This window comes from Acinonyx jubatus, chromosome C1 (assembly GCF_027475565.1).
Source record: "Acinonyx jubatus isolate Ajub_Pintada_27869175 chromosome C1, VMU_Ajub_asm_v1.0, whole genome shotgun sequence".
Classification (NCBI taxonomy): domain Eukaryota; kingdom Metazoa; phylum Chordata; class Mammalia; order Carnivora; family Felidae; genus Acinonyx; species Acinonyx jubatus.
The window spans coordinates 199595372-199615203 of NC_069381.1; the positions used below are offsets into that span (position 1 = coordinate 199595372).

Consider the following 19832-nt stretch of genomic DNA (forward strand, 5'->3'; position numbering starts at 1 on the left):
ACTTCCCCGCCCCTCGTTGCCCCCGACTCTGGGAGGCGGCGGGGTCTCCCAGTCCGTGAGAGGCAAAGCGAAGGGGCGAGGCAGGCGGGTCCCGCAGCCACCGGCGCGCTCGGGCCCCGCCCCGGGACCTCGCACCCGCCCTCCGCGGAGCTCCGCGCCTCCAGCCCCGGGGCGCACGGCTCCCTCCCGGGAGTCCCGCCGCCTGACTGTCGCAACTGCCACCCCACGGCCCCCCTGGCCCCCGCCCCCGACCGGGCCCAGCTCCCCTCCCACCCCCGCCCCCGGCTCTGATTTCTTCTCCCGAGCGAGCTCGGCGGGAGACACAGGCGCTGGCTGCCCCGTCCGCTCTCCGCCTCCGCCGCGCCCTCCTCGCCCGCGATGGGCCCCCCCGCCGCCGCCGGAGCCATCGCCTCCCGGCCGCCGCCGCCGCCGTAGCCGCGCTCGCCCTGAAGCCCGCGCCGCCGCGCGCACCGGCTGGCCCCGCAGCCTCGCCCCCTGACCGCACCGGCCCGCGGTAGAGCGCTCACGATGCTGCCGCCCGCGCCCTCCCTCCTCGGGCTGCTGCTGTTGCTGCTCCTGTGTCCCGCGCACGTCGGCGGACTGTGGTGGTGAGTGCTGTGTCGGGCTGGCTGTCCCCGTGTGGCTCCTGAAGCTCAAGGGTGGGGACTTTGGGACTGACTGGCGGGGAGGGGTGGCGGGTGGCTCAGAAACGCGGTCCCGCTGCCTCTGGGCAGTACCTGCGAGCGAGCGGGAACCCAGCCCTAGGGCAGCTGGGGAGGTGCCGGGAGGTGCGTGCCGCTCTCCTGCCAGACACCGCCTGGGCCACTTCTAAACTGCCACTCAGATGTTCCTAAACCCACACCCCGCACATTCTATTGTATTTCCTCCTACCTTGTGCTACACACCCTCCCCACTCTCTTTCAACCCCCTCCGGTTATGCGCTCAATCCAGGTCCTCAAGGAACTGGCACGCGGGTAGGAAAGAGCTACCGGGTAGACAGCGGGAGGATCTGCAGTGAGAGATCCAAAGAAAAGAGTGTGTGAGGAGGGCCCTGGATTTAGGGGAGGAGGACTGGATTTGTGGGAAAGAGAAGAACAAGGTGGTAAGCCACAAAGCAGGGAAGGTCCAACAGCTGTCTCTTCCCCGCCTTACTTTGCTCAACAACCCACCAGCTTCTCGCTGAGAAGCTGAGTGCTACTTCAAAGTGGTAGTGGCGGGGAAAAAACGTAAAGGGAAACTGAGTCAGGACCGCGGTTTTCTCTACATCCTTCCCCCAGAGCAAAGAAGAGGAGGAAAGACAGGAAAGGGACCTAGGCTCCGACCCTTCCAGATGTGGGGGGTCAGAAATGAAAAAAATGCAGCTCGGGAGGTACTGAGAATCGTGAAGGGTCGTGGTGGAAGAGAGGGAGGCCTGGCCAGCCAGGAGATGGGGACGTCTTCCCAGACCTGGCCTCCAGACAGGGCCCTAGCTAGAGCAGACACCTACGCAGCTAAGGTCGCGGGAACTTTGAGCCTTGGGGATGGACAGCAACTGGAAAGGTGGGTGCCTGGTCGAGACCTCTCAGAGATCCGGATCCCGGAGACTTTCTTTTCCTTCCTAGTCTCTCTGGAGCTGCAAAGACCCGCCTGGAATAGATCAGAGTTTAAAGAGGAGGGACTTGGACAATACTGCTGATGCGCCAGCCAATCCTAAGAAAGCAGGGTCTGGTCTATTTGCATAGGGCCATGTCATTGGCTGGATTCCCTATCCTCCGCTCCTCTTCCACCCTCCCCCCCCCACCCCATTTGGATGGAGGGGTGGGGCAGGCAGATCCTTCTTCCCCCGGGAGAGCTGGATGCCCACACAGGGAGCTGCTGGCTGCTATCCCTCTTCCGTGATGCGGGAGAGATGTCCCTTGGGGGTGTCAGTGAGGGAGCAAATCTAGGATGACCCAGGTCCCGGCCAGGGAACATGCGTCCTTCGATCCTGGTTTGCTATAATGCTGTGTCAGTTTTGAAATAGACAGACCTGAGATCTAATCTCGGCCGACAATAAGTCTGTGACCTTGGGCAACTCACTTCTCCCTGCGCCTCAACGTCTCAACTTTAAAACTGGGAAACAGTCTCCCTACCTGGTAAGCTAAATAGGAGGATTAGATGGGAGGATCTACAAAATGATCTGACACTGGGAGGTGCTCCATCCATAAGTGTAAGTCTCCTCCTCCACGCTGTGGGTTTTCCAGGCTAGAGTTTGTAGGGGTGAAAAGGATTAATTTAAATTTAAAATTCCAAGAGTCCCAAGCAAAACTTTGTAAAAGAATCTCTGTCTTGTTTCCCAGACACACATTTCTAATTTTGCCCTTTCTCAAGGTATGGGGTCAGAGGTCTCTCCCAGATGGTAGCCGCCCTCCCTCCTCTCCTTTTCCATTTATCCAGCTCATTGTCATCTTTCCAGTTAGAACAGCACATCTTCCACGACACTGTCTTTTTGTCTTTCCTCCCTTGCCTTCTGTGTGTTCCTACTGCACCCCATGCATGGGACAACCATGCCAGTTACTGCGTTTTACTGACAACCGTCCCCTCTGTGGTCTCTCTTCCTTGCTCCGGGAAGTCAGAGCCTTTGTCTTTGGGCCCTGGAGGCTAAAGGTGCTGGGGAAGTATTGTGGAATGTTGCTGAATTGGTTGCTTCACCTTCCTGGGGCTTGTATTGTGGGGGTTCTTTTGTTCAAGAGGGGCTGGTGGGTGGGTGACAAGCCAGAGGGAGAGAGGTCTGGTCCCTTGGAGACTGACCCTGAAGCTGGGAAGCAGGGAGTGGGGGCGGAGGTGAGGAGGGCAGGTGTAGGAGAACACAGGGGCCTTCATGGCTGCAGCTGCAGAGCAAGCTGGGTGAAGAGTGAGAGGCTGGGGTGATAAGGTGTCCAGCAACTGCCTCGCTCAGATGCTTCCCACAGAGAACCTGCCTCTCCCACCTGCACTGGCCCCCTCACTCTCCTCTGTTTCTGATACTTCATTCCTTTGGTCTGAGCCCAGATTCCTTTCTTGGGATCTTTGACTCTACTTGCTGACACTCTTGTCCCCACCCCATCCTACCATTGCTCTCTGAGATCAGGCTTGGGCTGGTGGGCTGGACCCAGCATCCCTGGTGGCCTAAGGCTCCCGTCACTCTTTGCCCACCCCCCACCCCCACACTGCCCTTTACCCCAGCTTCACTTAGGCTAGTAACTTTATCAGGCTAGGGGCTTCCAGGTCATTCTTTGACCTGCTGGCTGGCCCTCTTTTCCCTGCTTCTCAGAGAATGCTAGCCGGGCTGGGGCTCTAGCAGTAGGCAGGGAAGCAGCAGCCCTGCACACCATCCTGACATGCTAATAGCCTCCAGGGTGGGAACAGAGAGGACCCCAGGAACGCTGAGTGACTGGATTGTCTTGATTAGGAAAGGAGGCTCCTGTAGGGGAATGATCCAGGGCCTGGAATAGGCTCAGGTACCTGGCTCCAGGTTCCAGAGAAGTCTCCCTTCCGCTTCCTTTCCCCCTCCCCCTCATTCCCCCTCCATGCAATGCATGCTTTCTAAACTCTGCCTCCGGCCTCTCTGTCTGTCTCTCTCCCATCTGTAACCATATCTTTGTAAATCACAGAATCCCAGATTCCAGGACATTGGCCAGGCTCTCTTGAGGTCATCTTGTCCAGCCCACTGCCTGCAGGCCATCCAGCATGTGCCCTGGCCCCGACAGATCCCATTTTGAGACCGAGGCAGAGAGAGAAAGTCTGTGGCTTCCTGGTCACCAGTGCCCACCCCACCAGCCTGCTCTCTGAGCCCCTCCCACCCTCCCCCAGGAAGTTCTCCTCAATGTCTGACCCATCTTTATTTATGCTCTCAATCAGTGCATGTGGAAAATAGCTCACTCTCACAGAATAGATCAAATCAATCTCCCTTCTCTCTTCCTCTTTCCTCTTTCTGTTTTATATTTTCTATGAAAGAAAACAACCCTCCCCCCTTGTTCCACTAGCAAAAATACCACCCAGTCTCACTCCCTTCCCCCATCTCATCTTGCCTTTCTCCGGTCCCCCCCCCCACTCCCCCTCACCCATTATGGAAAGGAAACAGGAACCAGAGGCCTAGGACAACCTCATCTCTGGCCCCACAGGGAGTCAGGGAAAGGACCCAGGCTTCTTCATGACACCCAGGTTTTCCAGCTGGGATCCCCCCTCCACCCCAGGCTGGGCTTGGCCATCCTCCTCCATCCTGTCTTTATCTGACCCTTTGTGGGCAGTCCTATTCCTGGCCCCCACCAAGCTCCCGGCGGGGTGGGAACTGGGGTGGGGTGGCTACCCAGTACCCCCCTCCAGGCCTCCCGCCTTGGCAGCTTCCCCTGGAGGGAGACAATGGGGCTGTGAGCAGAAAAGGGCAGGGGCAAAAGGAGGCTGGCTCTATCTGGGCCAGAGCATGCCCCAAGCCCACCAGAGCCCTGGCACTGTGACATTTCCTGGAGGGGGGGGCAGCCCCCTCCTGCCCCGTTCTCATCGGAAGCCAGGAGTTGGTGGGGGGAGGTCAGTGGGAAGTTTGATCACCAGGGCCCAGCGAGGGGGATTCCAGAATGTGTACTTTGATGGAGAAATGCAGCTGTGGAGGGGATGAGGCGAGGGCGGGGTGGGGAAGCCGGGGCCGGGGTCAGGCTGGCAGCAGCAGGGCGCCTGGCCAGCCGGAGCCGGAGGCGCTAGGGAACACAGAAGCCTGTTCCTAGGGACTGGGCACAGCGCCCTCTAGCCTATGTCTTCCTTCCTGCCGGAGGCGGGGTGGGGCGAGACCTTGGGTGCTTCCCCTGATCCACCTGAGGAGGAGCTGAGGGAGGGAAAACGTCGCTGGGAGGGAGCTCCGGTTTTCCACCTGGCCTCCAAAGCTGGTTCCTCCAGCTCCAAGCCCTCCATTTAAGCCAGAAATTAGAAATTAGATCTAGAGAGGACTTGGAGATCATCTAGGCCAATCATTTCACTTATGGTTAGAAGTCCAGCAAAGTCCAGGAACTGGAGGGGACTTGCCTCAGGCCATCCAGAATGCAGGCAGTGAGCACTAGGGCTGGGAGTCTACCTCCTGCCGAGTACCTCATCCCTGCGTGCAGTGAGGGGTGGGGGGGGTGCGGTCAGGAAAGGGGTACAGGGCCTTCCACAGGCCCTTTCTGCTCCCCACCCCCACCTTCACATGGGTGCTCCCCACCTCACTATGGGAGAGCAGAAGACACATGACAGATTCTCCTCAGAGAATCCAGTGTGTGTTGGGGGGGGGGGCGGTCAATGTGTCCACTCCTTTGCCTCCCACAGCCCTGACCAGTAGGAAGCCCTCTTGACTGGTGACGTTCATCAGGGAAGGGAAAGCCCCTGCCTCTTCCAAGAGCCATGAGAAGGAGAGCAGCGTGAGGAGGTGGGAAGGACAGTGTCCAGGACGGGGCAGAGGGAACCAAATTGGGCCAGCGTGGGAGAGGGGTGGAATGGGGTATCTGGTGGGCGGTGGGGAGGCAGGGGTTAATGGAGCTGGGGCATCACTGGCTTTGATGTGGTGTTTGGGGTGGGGGTAGTGGCTGGGGGATGGGGAGCAGTAATTATCGAGTTAGACAGAGCAGGACAGGACAGGCGGGCGGGCACAGGCCCGGGCCCAGCCGCCTCAGCAGCCGTCAGGCAACATTTTTCTGCCCCTTCTCCACCACCCACCTCCCCACCCCCATACAGCCCCCACCCACAGCCCCAGGGCTCAGGGCTCCCTCTGCTGGCTCCTAGGAGGTGGGGGTCAGACTAAGGACCCTGGGGGTGGGGAGTGTGAGGAAATAGAGGGTGGCTGGCCAGGAGGCCCTTCAGAGGAAGTCGGGCACCAAAAGGGTCTGTGATCTCCTTGGCCTCGATAATCCACTCAGGAGTGCTCTCTGGGGAAGGGGAGGGTCCCGGAGGGTGCTTCTGGTTCACAGGCAGGGCCGGTGAGGGAGGAAGGAACACAGGGATCCCAGCTGAGAAGTCAGGGCAGACAGCTGGAGAAAAGGGTGTTCTCGTGAATCCACAAACAGTTGCCTGCATTCCTACCATTTGCCCTGCTCTGTGCAGGCCCAAGACACGAATGGGGGTGTGAATGGGAGGACAAAAAGCACTTTGCTAGAGCTCACCGTCTGGGCAGGCTCTTCTCATGTGTACCAGGGAAGTTGTCAGGTATCATGATTCCCATTTGACGGTCATGGACACTGAGGTTGCGAAGGTCAGGTCTCATTCATTCAACAAATATTAAGTGCCCACTTCACATGCAAGGGACTTGCTGACGTCTTAGGAGAAGCAAATGGCGGAGCCCAGATCGAAACCCAAGTCACAGACTCCCCAGACTCTGCACGTGTGCCACGAATGACATCGTGACACATCGTGACATCGTGACAGCGTGAGATCTTTGTCTTTAGTGTGTCTTTCACCTAAGTGGAGAGAGAAGACAGGGCTACACGACAAAATAGTTATGCCACTGGCAGGATAATGAGCACCCCCAGATGAGCGACACCTGAGGTGATGGGGGGGAGGGGTGGTCAGTGAGGGCTGGGCTCAGGGGCGACAGGGATCTGAGGTGAGCTCGGAAAGATGCCGGGTGTGATTTTGATGACTTGGGGATTGGGAGGGGGTAGCTCTGAGTCCAGAAAGCTGGAGGTGTAATCTGGGATGGATGCAGTGAGCCAACCCTGCTTGGCAGAAGGGCTGTGTGGAGGATGGTGTGCGAGGGCATCTCAGCTCTTCCGAAACCCCACGTGGTCATTCCCTCCAGTCCCTTTGGTTTTAAAGAGATTCACCCAGAGGTGCCTGGGTGGCTCAGTTGGTTGAGCGTCTGATTCTCGATTTCGGCTCTGGTCATGATCACAAGGTTTGGTTCATGAGTTCGAGCCCTGTGTGGGGCCCTGAGCTGACAGCCCCTCCCCCGCACACACACATGCTCCCTCTCTTTCTCAAAATAAACAAATAAACTTAAAAAATAACATTCACCTAAACTTCTTGGAAGTACGGATTCCTCCATTGAGTGGCCAAGGTCGGCCACCTCTTTCCTCAGATGTTCGTCTGTATAACGGGGGTGAAGTGGGTAGAGTAGGAGTAGACGGTTTCTGGCATTCCCTTTGGCCCTCTGAATCTGGAGACGGAAAGGTAGGTTAGGCCAGAACCTGGGGCCCCCAGGGCTTAGAGCTACAGATGTTGCCAGTAGGAGCTGGCTGTCCCTAACGCCACCTCACTTGGCTATCGACTCTACCAACCAAGGTCCTGGGAGGGAGATTTTGGCATCTGCCAAGCCAGTTAGAATGGCCAACCTTAGGCCTGTCCCTTCTTGTCTGCAAGATTTCCTTTAGGACTAGCCTCATTTTTTCTATGCCCAGGAATGGCTATTTGATTAGGATCTCAGATCCTACCTGCTATATATTATATAACTCCTACACCACTGTGCTTAGCTCCCCAAACGAGCAGATGCTCCCAAAAGGGTACATCTTCTCTGGGCTGACCCAGGCCAATGCTGACTCAGAGGCCAAAAAAGCAGAGTTGATTCCCTAAGGAAGCAGAAGGGAAGAAAGGAGGGTAAAGAAAGAGGGGAGATGGGGGAGTTATTTCTTGATGTTATGTCCAGTGTTAACTTGGAGGGGACAAGGGAGCTTCTCGGGCAACTTCTCCTATTTCTGAAGCGCAGAGAGAGAGCTGACTTGCCCACAGTGGCTCAGCTCACCCAGAGTTGACAGAGACCAGGGTGCAGAAGTGACGCTTGATGTTTTGCCCGATGCCCTACCCCCCCACCCCCACTCCTCTTCTGGACTTTCCTTTCCTGTGACTTGGGGATGGGAGCGAGGACGGGAGGGCAGGGAGCAAGCTGGTCCCTTGGGATTCTAGCTGCTACTACTGCCCATCCCTCCTCCTGACCAGCTTGTAAACAAGCCTTGTTCCCAGGCAGCAAGCCAGCCTGGGGAGCCAGACCCGGACCAGCAACTGACTCTGGGGCAGCCCCTCAACCCTGCAAAGGGCTGGCCCCACCTCCGGGAGGGCCCTATCCTTCCTGCTCCTCCCGATTTCTCTCCTATCTCTAGCCCCTGGCAAGCAGACAAGGTCAGGAGGTTTTTGCTTTTCTCCCTGCATACCCCCACCCTCTCTTGCTTCCCTAGGGCAGGAGGAGGGAGAGGAGAGGGATGGGGTCAGAGTAACCTTGAGAGGATAAAACCAGTCAACCTTGGGAAATTAGGGAGTTAGCAGAGGGCAGGGCTGGGAAGAGAGACTGGGGAGCTTAGTGGCATGGGGGGTGGGGTGATTTGGGGAAGAAGAGTTTGCAGAGCCCCAGATTCCCAGGTGGAGGCCTGGACAATCAGGTGGCAGGAAAGGAGCTGGACAGTCATGGGGAGGCCTGCTTCCCTGCCTCTGCATCCAGTGGGGGGTGGGCAGAGGAGGGGTGGAGAGAGAGGAAGCTGATTAGCAGTCATGGAATCTCATGTGGACAAGGGCCTGGACTCAAATGAGGACATTCTCCTTAGAAGCCTCATTCATTCATTCATTCATTCATTCATTCATTCAAAAACATGGATTAAATGGTGTTCGTTGTAGTATTAGAATAATCATTTGTAATATTGTAGTATTATAGTAATCATTTGCACATTTTCATAACAAAAATTGGGGGAAATATGAATTAAGCACCTAAAAATCTGCCACAGGAAACAAAAGAAAATGTCAGTTCTAACTCCCAAGGTGCTCATAGTCTTATCTACTGACCCTATATAACCATGCTGGAAGCTTTCTCAAATCCTTTTTGTAATGAGGTGGATAAACGGATGGGGGTAGGGGAGGATCGATGATACACGGAGAGAGAGAAAGAGACTGATAAACTCTTGTGGTCACTGGGCCACTGGGAACCACCTTGTGCTGCCCTATCCATGTCACACACTATCCACTGCTCCATCCACCACTTTTCTAGGGTTGGGAATGGGCTGGGGCTGGACCTTTCCAAGCTGCAGTTGGAATGCAGTGATGGTCAGGTCCTAAGCATGGAGGAAGGAGTCTGGACTATAACTCTTCACTGAGAAAAGAATTTTGGCTCCAGGACTACTTGGGTGGGGAGGCTGACAATGATCTGATGGGGTGGGGTGTGTGTGTTGGGGAGGGGGGAGTAGGAGACCTTAGAAAGAACTGAACTTACACATCTTCTTGCAACGGCCTCTTTAAGCATCGCGCTCCCCAGAGTTGAGAAGTTCTACCTTAAGACCTAAATTCTTCTTGCTGCTGTTCAAGCCCATTACATCTCATTGTTGTGGGGCCAGAACATGCCTGGGCAGCCTGTTCTTGTGGAGCAAATGGGGACAGGGGGGCCGATGGGCATAAAGGCTAAAATGAAAAGTAGGCCACCTTGACCTTTGGCACCTATCTCCTACCATTTTCCTCGACATTTTCTATCTCCTGGTGCTACTTCTCCCCACCCGGAGTCTTTTTCTGTCCTCTGCTAAAGGGTTTTTGTGTGATCTCAAATTACTCTCAGGTCCAAGTGCTCCGCCCACTCATTCCTGCAGCACAGGGACCACAGCTAAGCGTTCATCAAATAAGAGCGATCTGATTCAAGGAGTTCCACTCAGCTGCGAGTAACCTTAACCTTCAGGGGTCTGGTCTATGGAAACCAAATAACAGCTCTCTCCTTAGGTGGAATGAAGGCTGGGAACGGAAGGATTTCTGGAAGTGTGTGGAACTTCCCATTCGGTCTTTACCCATACCAAGCCAAACAGGCATTCCCCTTCCCCAAACCAGTTAGGTCACAACCAGTGACGTCAGTGCCTGGCCTGCCTTGCCGGCCATCCTGCTCTGAAAAAGTCACAGACCCTGGAACGGAAGGGTAGTGTCACTTACTTCACCATAATGCTTCAGAGACTCAGTCCCCCAGCTACTTCCTCCTGCTCTCCAGCTCAGAGAGATAGAGGATACCCTCGTGCAAGGGCCCACCTTAGGGATCAAAGCCCAACCTTCCCGTTTTACAGAAGGAGAAACTGAGCTAGAGAGGGGGTGTGAGCTTCATCACCCTTTGGGGTCAGGCCTGTTCTTTGTCTCCCTTTTGGCTCACCTGGTGCTGGGTGCCCTCACCTTGAGTCAAATTCCTAGAAGGACTTATTAATGAAGATGTGCACAGAAGGATAAGGCTGAATCCTTGCTCTATAGCAATTTCGGTCTCAACTCTAGTGAAAGGGGACATGGGACAGTAAGAGAACCAGATGGGACAATCTCACACTCAGTTGGGGTGGGGGGAGAGAAGAGGCGCGTCCCAGCGCCTAGCTGTGGGCTGAGCGGGACTGGCCTCCCTCCCCGCCCCCGCCCCTGCCCCAGCCCTTTGAGTCATACCTTGGACGTGCTGTTCTTTGCTTTCCAGGGCGGTGGGCAGCCCCTTGGTCATGGATCCTACCAGCATCTGCAGGAAAGCGCGGCGGCTGGCAGGGCGGCAGGCTGAGTTGTGCCAGGCCGAGCCAGAGGTGGTGGCAGAGCTAGCCCGGGGCGCCCGGCTCGGGGTGCGGGAGTGCCAGTTCCAGTTCCGATTCCGCCGCTGGAACTGCTCCAGCCACAGCAAGGCCTTCGGGCGCATCCTGCAGCAGGGTCAGTGTGGGGAGAGCACCTGGGGGGCTGCTTTTTCTTTTCGGGGATCAGAGGAGAGGGGGGGTTGGGGGGGGCGGCGGCTGCGGGAGCCCCACCTCTCCCGCCGGTCTGTGGGTACCCTGTCCCGACCCTGCCTCCCAGCCATGCTGCCTTGCCCACCGCAGCGCCTCCCCCCTCCCCGCCACCCCCGGGGACCCAGCCTCGGTCCCTGCCGGCTGACTTCCCCCATCCTGCGCCCGGCCCGCAGACATCCGGGAGACGGCCTTCGTGTTCGCTATAACGGCCGCGGGCGCCAGCCACGCCGTCACGCAGGCCTGCTCCATGGGCGAGCTGCTGCAGTGCGGCTGCCAGGCGCCCCGAGGGCGGGCCCCGCCGCGTCCCCCGGGCCTGCCCGGCACCCCTGGGCCCCCCGGCCCCGCCGGCTCCCCCGACGGCAGCGCCGCCTGGGAGTGGGGGGGCTGCGGCGACGACGTGGACTTCGGGGACGAGAAGTCGAGGCTCTTTATGGACGCGCGGCACAAGCGGGGACGCGGAGACATCCGTGCGTTGGTGCAACTGCACAACAACGAGGCCGGCCGGCTGGTGAGTATGGGCAGGGGTGTGTAAGAGAGTGTGTGGGTATGAATGTGTGGGTATGGGTAGGTGTGAGTGGACGTGGGTGACGGTGGGGTGTGCGGGAGCGTGTTTGTAGACGTGTGAGGAAATGGGGGTGCGAATGAGGGCGTGTATGTGCAGGAGTATGTTAATGTGTGTGGGAGCCAGCGAGGCAGAAAGGGCGCACTTGGGAAGACTGGCTGGGGGCATGTGGATGGGCATGTGGGAGGCAAGGTGGCCAGGCTAGAAGAGGGAGTCCCTTGGGAGGCCTAGGAAGGCCTAGAGCTGGTGATCTAGTGGGCAGGATGGGGAGGGGACACCCAGAGAAGAGGACTCAGGACCTCAGGTAGGGAAGACAAACCTCTGAGACCCGACAGGTGAGGCAAAGGCTGGGATAGGTAGAGATCTGGCTACCAGCACAGGGACAGAGGAGGGTGACAAAAGCTGGGGATGAAAGAGAAGATAGAAGCTGGGGCAAAGGTCTGGAGGTGGAGGAGTTGGGAGAAGTGAGGGAGGCCAGGGAAAAGGGCCAGAACGTGGCCAAGGAAGGCTTGGAAAGGTGTGAAAGACAAGGCTGGTGAAGGTAGGAGGGAGTCAGCTAAAGGCCAGGAAAGCTGTGACTGAATCTGGGCATTTGCCAACTGGCTGCCCACCAACCCCAGACTGGGCCCTGCCTCTCCCCTTCCCTCTGCAAGGAGGAGTCCCCATACCCCCACCCCCACCCACAGCTCTCGGTCAGATGTTTCCAGGAGGGAGGGTGAGAAAGGAAAGAAACCTGGGAAGGGGAGGGGGGCGCACAAGTCTGCATTTCAGGTTGGCCTCTGGACTCAGAGCTTCCACAGAGGATATTGCTGAGTCATCTGACACCATAAATCTTAGTGGGGTTGTGACTCTTAGACCCCAGCTTCAGGCACAAATTGCAAATAAGGGGCAGGGGTTCTGGATTCTGGTTCTCAGTAATGCATTCACCGTCGGCCATCCTGAAACCTATGCCTTAGTTCTAAGATGCTCTAGGGACTCCCCCCCCCCCTCACATCCTGTGTCCTCTAGGGTTCAGCCCTGAGGCATCAGGCAGGGAGTAAGAGGGGGCCCAGAGAGGAATGTCCAGACAGGCCCACATACCTGTCAGACGCCCAGGAGGCTGGCTCTGCTCAGCCCTGTCTGGGGCCGAGAGGGGCAGCAACGAGGGGGCCCTGTTGGCAGAAGGAGGTTGGCAGGAGGAATAGAGCACGACAGCTGCAACCCCTCCCTGCCTCTAGGGAGACTCTCACCCCAGCCGTCAGTTCTGCTTTCTCTCTCTCCCATTCCCTGACTTTGCGTCCTGCGATCTCTGCTGCACACTGCACCCCACTCCCCCCAACTCCTCTCACTCTTCCAACTTTGTAATTTTTCCTTCTCTCGGAGCTGTTGCTCCCTGGGTTTCCTCCTCTCCACCTTGCGCTCTCTTGGTTTTGGTCTGCTCTTTTCTCTCTTCCGTCCACCTCACCCTCCCCATCTAATTTTTTGTCGGTCCTCTGGACCTTTCCCCCACCCCGTACCCCCAATCTGTCCGCATCCGCCGGCTCCTTTGCTCCCTGCAGGCCGTACGGAGCCACACGCGCACCGAGTGCAAGTGCCATGGGCTGTCGGGCTCGTGCGCGCTGCGAACCTGCTGGCAGAAGCTGCCCCCGTTCCGGGAGGTGGGCGCGCGGCTGCTCGAGCGCTTCCACGGCGCCTCGCGTGTCATGGGAACCAACGACGGCAAGGCTCTGCTGCCCGCGGTCCGCACTCTTAAGCCGCCGGGCCGCGCCGACCTGCTCTACGCCGCCGACTCGCCCGACTTCTGCGCTCCCAATCGGCGCACCGGCTCGCCGGGCACGCGCGGCCGCGCCTGCAACAGCAGTGCCCTGGACCTCAGCGGCTGTGACCTGCTGTGCTGCGGCCGCGGGCACCGCCAGGAGAGCGTGCAGCTCGAGGAGAACTGCCTGTGTCGCTTCCACTGGTGCTGTGTGGTGCAGTGCCACCGCTGCCGCGTGCGCAAGGAGCTCAGCCTCTGCCTCTGACGCGCCGTCCGGCTCTCCAAACCGCGCGCCCCTCGGCGTCTGCGGGACCTCTGGACTCCGGAGGGGGCGCTGCCCCGCTGCTCGCAGCGAAGGTCCATCTTCCAGGCCTCCGCCAACTGTGAGGCGGCCGGGCGTGAGATACACGCCCGCCCACGAAAGCGAGGGGCGCTGAAGGCCATCCACCCCGGGGGAGCGCTCGGGAGGCCCCCCGGGGGAGGCCATGTAGTCCCTCTCGCTCTTTGGCCCCCATATGGAAAGCAAAGAGCCAAACTCGAGGCCTCTGGACGCAGGACGCCTTAGAACTGCTGGCTATGGGGTGGGTGGGTGAGTTTAGTATCAATAAAAATATTTAAACCAATAGGACTGGGCCCACAGTTTGGGAGGGAGCTGGCCTCCTGGGGGCCACCATGGGGCCAGGCTTCCGAAGGAGTGTGTAAAGGAAGATGGTTTTGATAGAACTAGCATCTCAGGGGTTATCACCTTAGGTCCCTATCTCCCCTACTGAATTAGGTTCTCCTGGCAACCGTGGAGAAGAGTGCGGATTCTTCTGGTTCACCCTTGTCAAACATCTCTGGCCTGGACCTGCAAGCTGGGAAAAACCTAGCTGTCCTTCTTTAAAGGGACAGACTGAAAAGGTCTAGGAAAAGAAGACCAAAAGCCTCTGGTAGTGTACTCAGCTCTCAGTCCAGCCCTCATCTTCTCTGGAGAGGGTGACACCTTTATCTGCCCTTCTGTTTCTGTGATTCTTGGGGACTTTGAGGGTAGACTTCTAGGGCCACCCAAGCCCATAGGATTAAAGCACTTTATAAACTGTAGAATGTGATGAGATTATGTTATTAGTAACATCAGGCTTTTTAACCACCAAAACTAACTTCATTGAAAAGACTGCCCCGATCAGCATTTCTAATCATACTCAGTGGGGGAGGATGCAAAGTTGTCCCAAGTTTCTCCGGGCACCCAAACACATTTCCTCCCTTCTGGTTCTTTCTCAGAAAGCTGATGTCGAGGCTGCAGGGACAGGGAGGAAAGGTTGGAGGTTCTGGGTTCTCCAGAGCTGGATCTCATGCCTCCATCTTCCCGCAGAGAGAATGGGGCGGGGCCATAGGCAAGTGGCTAGGATTCAGAGCCCCAATTTTCCCACAGTCCAAATACTGCAGGAGAGAATGACTGCCTAGGTGTGTAGGCAAAGCATGAGCTTTGGATTCAGGCACTCTGTGTTTGAAGCTGCTGCTGCTGCTGCTAAGAAGTTTACAATATAGGCATGTTAACCTCAGTTTCTTTGTCTATATAATGGAATACCATCATGTTTCAGTTATCCATTGCTGCATAACAAACGACCCCCGACTAATTACTTCTCCTGATCCTTTAGGTTAGGATTTTTTTCAGAGTTCAGCTTGGTGGCTCTGCTCCTTATGGCAGGGACCAATGGTTGTGGTCATTCACCTAGCTGCCTTCTGCAGTGGCTGGGCCAGGCTGAACAGTCTAAGAGGCTTGACTCATATGTCTAAGTAGTGCCTCAGAGCTCCTCCAGGGTCTCCTCCTCTCCATGTGGCTAGCTTGGGCTTCCTTACAGCATGGGGGCCTTGGTTTAGTTACACTTCTTACCTAGGCTGGCTTTCAAGATGGACATGTTGAGTGTGAAGGCAGAAGAGCTCCTTACGGTCCAGCCTTGGAAGTGACGCAGCATTGCTGTCACTCCCTGTTGCTCGACACAAGTCACAGAACCAGTGAAAATTCAAGGGAAGGGGAAAGGGACACCATCTCTCACTGGGAGAGTGGCACCATTATCAGGACCATTCACATCCTCATAGAACCATGGGGAGGATTCTTCTGAGACATGAAAAGCACTTAGCATAGCATGTAGCACGATAGTTTATGTCAGGCTTATATTTAATAAATGGTAGTTTCTGTGCGAGTGGGAATAGAGAACTGATGCCTTGCAGGTATTGGGCAGACCTTGATTGCAAATGAAGATACTCAACTCAAACGAGCTTAGGTCAAGGGAATTAACTATGAAAAGCAATTAAAAGGGAATTAATTACCTGGGAAGTGCAGGGGTGAGACTGAATTCAAGCAAAACTGAACCCAGAGGGCCAGACGATGTCATAGGTCTTTCTCCCTTGTCTTCTTCCCTCACTACCCGCCCCCCCAACATCTATGGTTTCTAGCTTATCTCTGCCCTTCTTTTCACACTGCCTTCATTATCTCCTGCTGCAGATAGACCTTCTCTATATGTCAGCCCTATGCCCACATTCTTAGAGCTGGTGATCTAAAAAGGAATGGCTTTCCCAGCCAAAGTCCTAAGGAAGACCCTGATTTGGTCAGCTGGGGTCACTTGCCCACCCCCAAACCAGTAACTGTCCTGGTTTGGAAGATGTACTACCGTGACTGGGACTGGCAGCCTGAGCTAAGACCACAGGTATTGGGGGCACAGGGAGGAGAGTAGAGTTTTTCAGTGAAGCAGAAGGAAGGGGAACTCACCCTGGATGTAACAGACCTTAACCATGGCTTTCAGTGTATCTGTCCTCCCTCCCCACAATGCCTCTGCATCTGCCTCTTGACCTAGCCTGGTTCAGCCCTCAAGAATCACGTTTGGGATCCCAGAGTGAGGCATATGTGGAGAGGGGTATCAAGCTGCAGTGGGAAGGAAAGGGCATCTGAATTTTCCTTCCTGCCTCATCCTGACTCCTTTAGGTCAAACGCCCGAGCTTCAGGGAAGTTGGGCTCAGAACCTTCAAATGCCCGAACTTCAGAGAATCTGGACTCAGAACCTCTTCTACTCAAGGGGGTTTGACAACTTACCAAGGGTGAGAGTGGAACTGGCATCATGGGCAGCATGGAGGAAAAATGAAGCTTCCTAAATTACAGTTACCTTCAGGGCTCTGCCTTCCCCAGAGCTGGGTTCAATACTTAAAAAAAAAAAAATCTCCTGCACTTCTCTCAGGGACCACAAGAGGGTGCACAGAGCCCAGCTTCCCTATTAACAGGGACCAACAGACAGGACCTGCAAGCATCTGGGGAACTCAGAGAGCCGTGGACAGGAGAGGGTAGGATGAAAGGAAGCAAGGAGACCCACGGACCAGCTTGGGCCAAGCTGCTAGGGTTCCAGACTGTCTCGGACCTCTGGGCTGACCCAGACCTAGGGGCGGACGCCTGCGTCCCAGTGTCTATTGCCAGGTCTTGGTGCGTGGTGTGGAGTAGGTGATGCTAGACTCCCCCATGAGCCAGAGAAGGAAACTAAGACAGTGGCATGAACTGACACCACCCCAAGCAGGTGAAAAGGAATTCAGAGGAAGTAACATGATAACAGTGAGGAAAGGCCTAGTTTGCCAGCTTGACCTTGATCAAGTCAATTAATTTCTCTGAGCCTCAGTTCTCCCGTCATGGAATGGGGGTGCCTGATAGCTTTTTAGTACACTGGAAGAGAGCACTGCAATCTTCAAACCGACGGTCTCATGTTGGTGGTCCATTTCCCCTGACCAAGCTCAGCAGGAGTCTGGGAACCGCCTTCTGTGAAGGGTGAGAGCCTTGGCCTGAGAGGCACCATTTTGAACATTATTTTGGTCATCTTTAAGCTCAGAGATGGCTCTGTGCTCTTGCGCTGCTTCCTGGGAAGAAGGCTGGAAGCAGAGCTCAGAAATACGCCCCCCCCCAACCCCCTTGCTTACCCAGCTGCTCAGCCCCAGGCACAGTCTGAGCCATGAAGGTTCCCTGCTGGCTGAGTGGTGGGGGACATGTGGTACCAGGGACATGGGGGAAGAGCACAGAGGCGCCCCAGATGTGTGCATGACCACATCAGGGACAGCCAGAATGCAGGCAGATGGGTGGGGAAGCTGCTGGAAGGCCCAGGATCAGCCTAAGGCCAAGGGCTCATTTCCCCTTCCTTCCAATGACCAAATACACTAGGAGTTTGGGGGACTAAAGCAGCCAGTTATCCCCCCTTACCTTGCTGAGGGGCACTGGTCCCTGAGGCCTGAAGGATGGGATAAAAAGCTCTCTTCTCGGTCTGGGGCTGCTTGCCCCTCCTCTTCACCAAGATGTTCTCTTGCAGAACATCAGGACTGAGCTTGGCCTGGTCCGGGTTGGGGCTGTGAGAGTCCCACCTGTTCTCACCCTGGTGCCTCCTCTAGCCCTCCCTTCCCTGTAACCTCCTCCAGGGTTGCCACAGCTGGAACCATTCTCTGAGCTGCCTTTGATCTCTGGTGCCCCCCCCCAACCCCCAGTGGCCCCTGTAATTGTGGTCTCAGCTGGCGGCTGCGGGGGCTGGGGCTGGGCTGAGGGCCAGAGCCAAGGGCAGGGCCAGGGTGGGGTCTGGGGGTTGCTGATAGGGGCTTGCCCATGGCAGGGGTCATTTGGGACTGGGGCTCCAGTCACACACTCTTTCTGGGCCTCATCTCCACATATGCCAAGGCCCCTGTGCCTACATATGCCCTCTCCTCTCTGCACTGAGAAGTGCCCCAGGCTTGGGTACTTTTAGACCCTCATGACATCAGGCCAGAACTACGCCCCAGTGCAAACAAGGCTTGAGAATCGTTATTTGCCTCCTGGGATTTTCAAAGAAAGGGACTTCTCCCTCTCTTTTACACCTCTGTATTTCTTGAGCTGTTAGAGGGTGGGGGAGCAAAGAGACCTCCCCTCGGCAGAGGCAGGTCAAAGGAAAAAGAAATCAGTCCCTCAAGCAGGTCAGCAGAATTTCCCAAATGTGGTCCTCATGAAAATCACTTGGGCTACTGCTAGAAATGCAGACCCCCAGGCCTAGCCCCCCGACAGGCTGATTCAGCTGCATTGGACCGGGAATCAGTATTCCCCACAATGGCGTACCCCAGGGGATACCTATGATGAGGCATCAAGCCTGGAAAGGCTAGTGTGAGCTGTATCTGGGGAGTAAGGAGGTCTGCAAGCTGGATTATGAAGCCATTCCCTGTCCCAGGTTGGGCCTCTTCCTAATCCTTTCTGGGTCTCAGTTTCCCCAACAGCCTGGCTTGTCCCTGTGGTGCCTTCTCCCATCTCAGGCTCCTGCCTACCTTCCTGTGCTGAGTCTGGTCCTGCCCTATCCTTCCCCATACCCCAAACCCTCCCCAAACTCTAGTCCCAAGCTGTCCCTGTCCTGCAGCATGGTGAAGGAGAGTGGGGAGGGCAGGGGGCGGCTGGGGTCAAACAAGGCTCTGGCTGACGCAGACTGCTTCCTGCCCCCGGCTGTTTTCCTGCTGTCCAGCCAGACTGCTCCCCCCATTGCCCCACCCCCACCCCCAGCAGCCTCAAGCCCTTAATTCCTGACAGCTGCGGTGGCTGCCGGCAGAGATGGGGGGAAAGGAGGGGGGAGGATGCCGTCAGCCTGCTGTTGCTCGGGCTGCCCCCACCACCTGACAGTCTGGGGACAGGGAAAGCCCCACCCCTCTCCTCCAATTCCCCAGGGATGGGCAATTCCAGGACCGGGCCCCTTTTGTCTCAGAGCCCAGAGGCTCCGGTAGTTTGTCCTCAAACCAGGAGAGGGCAATGAGGTTGGGAGGGAGGTATGTGTGTAGTAGAGTGAGAGGCTTGTGCCCATTGTACAGAGGAGGATGCTAAGGCCACAGTGGGAATAGGATTCACTATCGGGGCCCAGGTTAGAACCAGAAACAGAAGCTGGAGCCTCTGTCCCCAGCCTGCTGTTTCCTCAGGTCCTTGCCTGGCTGTAGTGTTCAGCTGGGGCGAGAGGACATGAAGGAATCCCAGAGAGGAGTGGGCCTGAGTCAGGAGTCCGGTTTTGGGTGGCTCCCAGAGAACCAAGTACAGGTAGCAAGGGCCAGGCAAGATCTGGAGCATCTGCAGGAAGGCCCAGGCAAGCAGCGCTCAGTGTTGGGGCCACTGCTGCTGTGCTCAGAGTCAAGAGGACTGGGTTGGATTCCAGCTCTTCATTTGCTGTGTGACCTTGAGTAAGTCATGGCCCTCTCTGAGCCTCATTTTCTTAAGAAATAAAAGGGGACAAAATACACACTTTTGGGATTAGAAGGCTCTCTAATACCTCTCCCAGGGTATGTCACCCCAGGGAGTTCTGCTCCCAGACATTTACTGGAGTCCCAGCACTTTGACCTTCATTGGTTCACTGATCAGATGAGGTGAGCCTCAGTAACCTCATTTCATGAAAGGGCAGTGGCTCAGTGAGCACAAGGCACCTGTTTAAGGTCACACAGGGAAGAAGAGCAAAATCCAGAGGCTGCCAAACCCCTTTACAGGACCCCCCCCACACACACCTGCTACACCAGCCAAGCCTGGGAAGTCCCTCCTGAGGTGGGAGAGGTGGGCAGGGGGGCCAGCCCCTCCCCTCCAGTCCCTGCAGGTGTGTATGTTGGGGAGGACCGCTCCCCGACAGCTGTGTCTCAGCCAGACACACACACTTCGCAGTAACACACACCTTCTTACACAAACCAGCGCGCCTGGCACTGGCATCTCCACGTGCACGCGCGCACAGACCCCAACACCTCTCCTTCCCCAGCCCTCTGCACCGCCGCTTCCACCCCGAGTCTGGAGCCGAAGGGCGCTGTGGCCTCAGGACCCATACACGCCTCCACCCCCCGTAGTGGCCTCCACCCCCCGTAGTGACGTCACCTGGGGTAGAGCCCTGAGACACTCTGC

The 19832-nt window shown here is 56.7% G+C and overlaps 1 protein-coding gene across 1 annotated transcript; it reads left to right on the top strand.

Annotated features, from left to right (window-relative positions):
• The first annotated feature begins 323 nt into the window (after window positions 1-323).
• WNT6 (Wnt family member 6) lies at window positions 324-15176 on the top strand. Its single transcript, XM_027050424.2, has 4 exons — window positions 324-608; window positions 10361-10581; window positions 10829-11163; window positions 12756-15176. Exons 1-4 carry the CDS (start codon window positions 529-531, stop codon window positions 13215-13217), a joined length of 1098 nt encoding a protein of 365 aa, XP_026906225.1. The 5' UTR covers window positions 324-528; the 3' UTR covers window positions 13218-15176.
• Window positions 15177-19832: the final 4656 nt, after the last annotated feature.

Excerpts from the sequence above, each read along its gene's own strand:
- WNT6 (XM_027050424.2), top strand. The coding sequence starts at position 529 with ATGCTGCCGCCCGCGCCCTCCCTCCTCGGGCTGCTGCTGTTGCTGCTC. Across the intron at positions 609-10,360 it reads CACGTCGGCGGACTGTGGTG|GGCGGTGGGCAGCCCCTTGG; the intron begins GTGAGTGCTGTG and ends TTTGCTTTCCAG. Across the intron at positions 11,164-12,755 it reads ACAACGAGGCCGGCCGGCTG|GCCGTACGGAGCCACACGCG; the intron begins GTGAGTATGGGC and ends TGCTCCCTGCAG.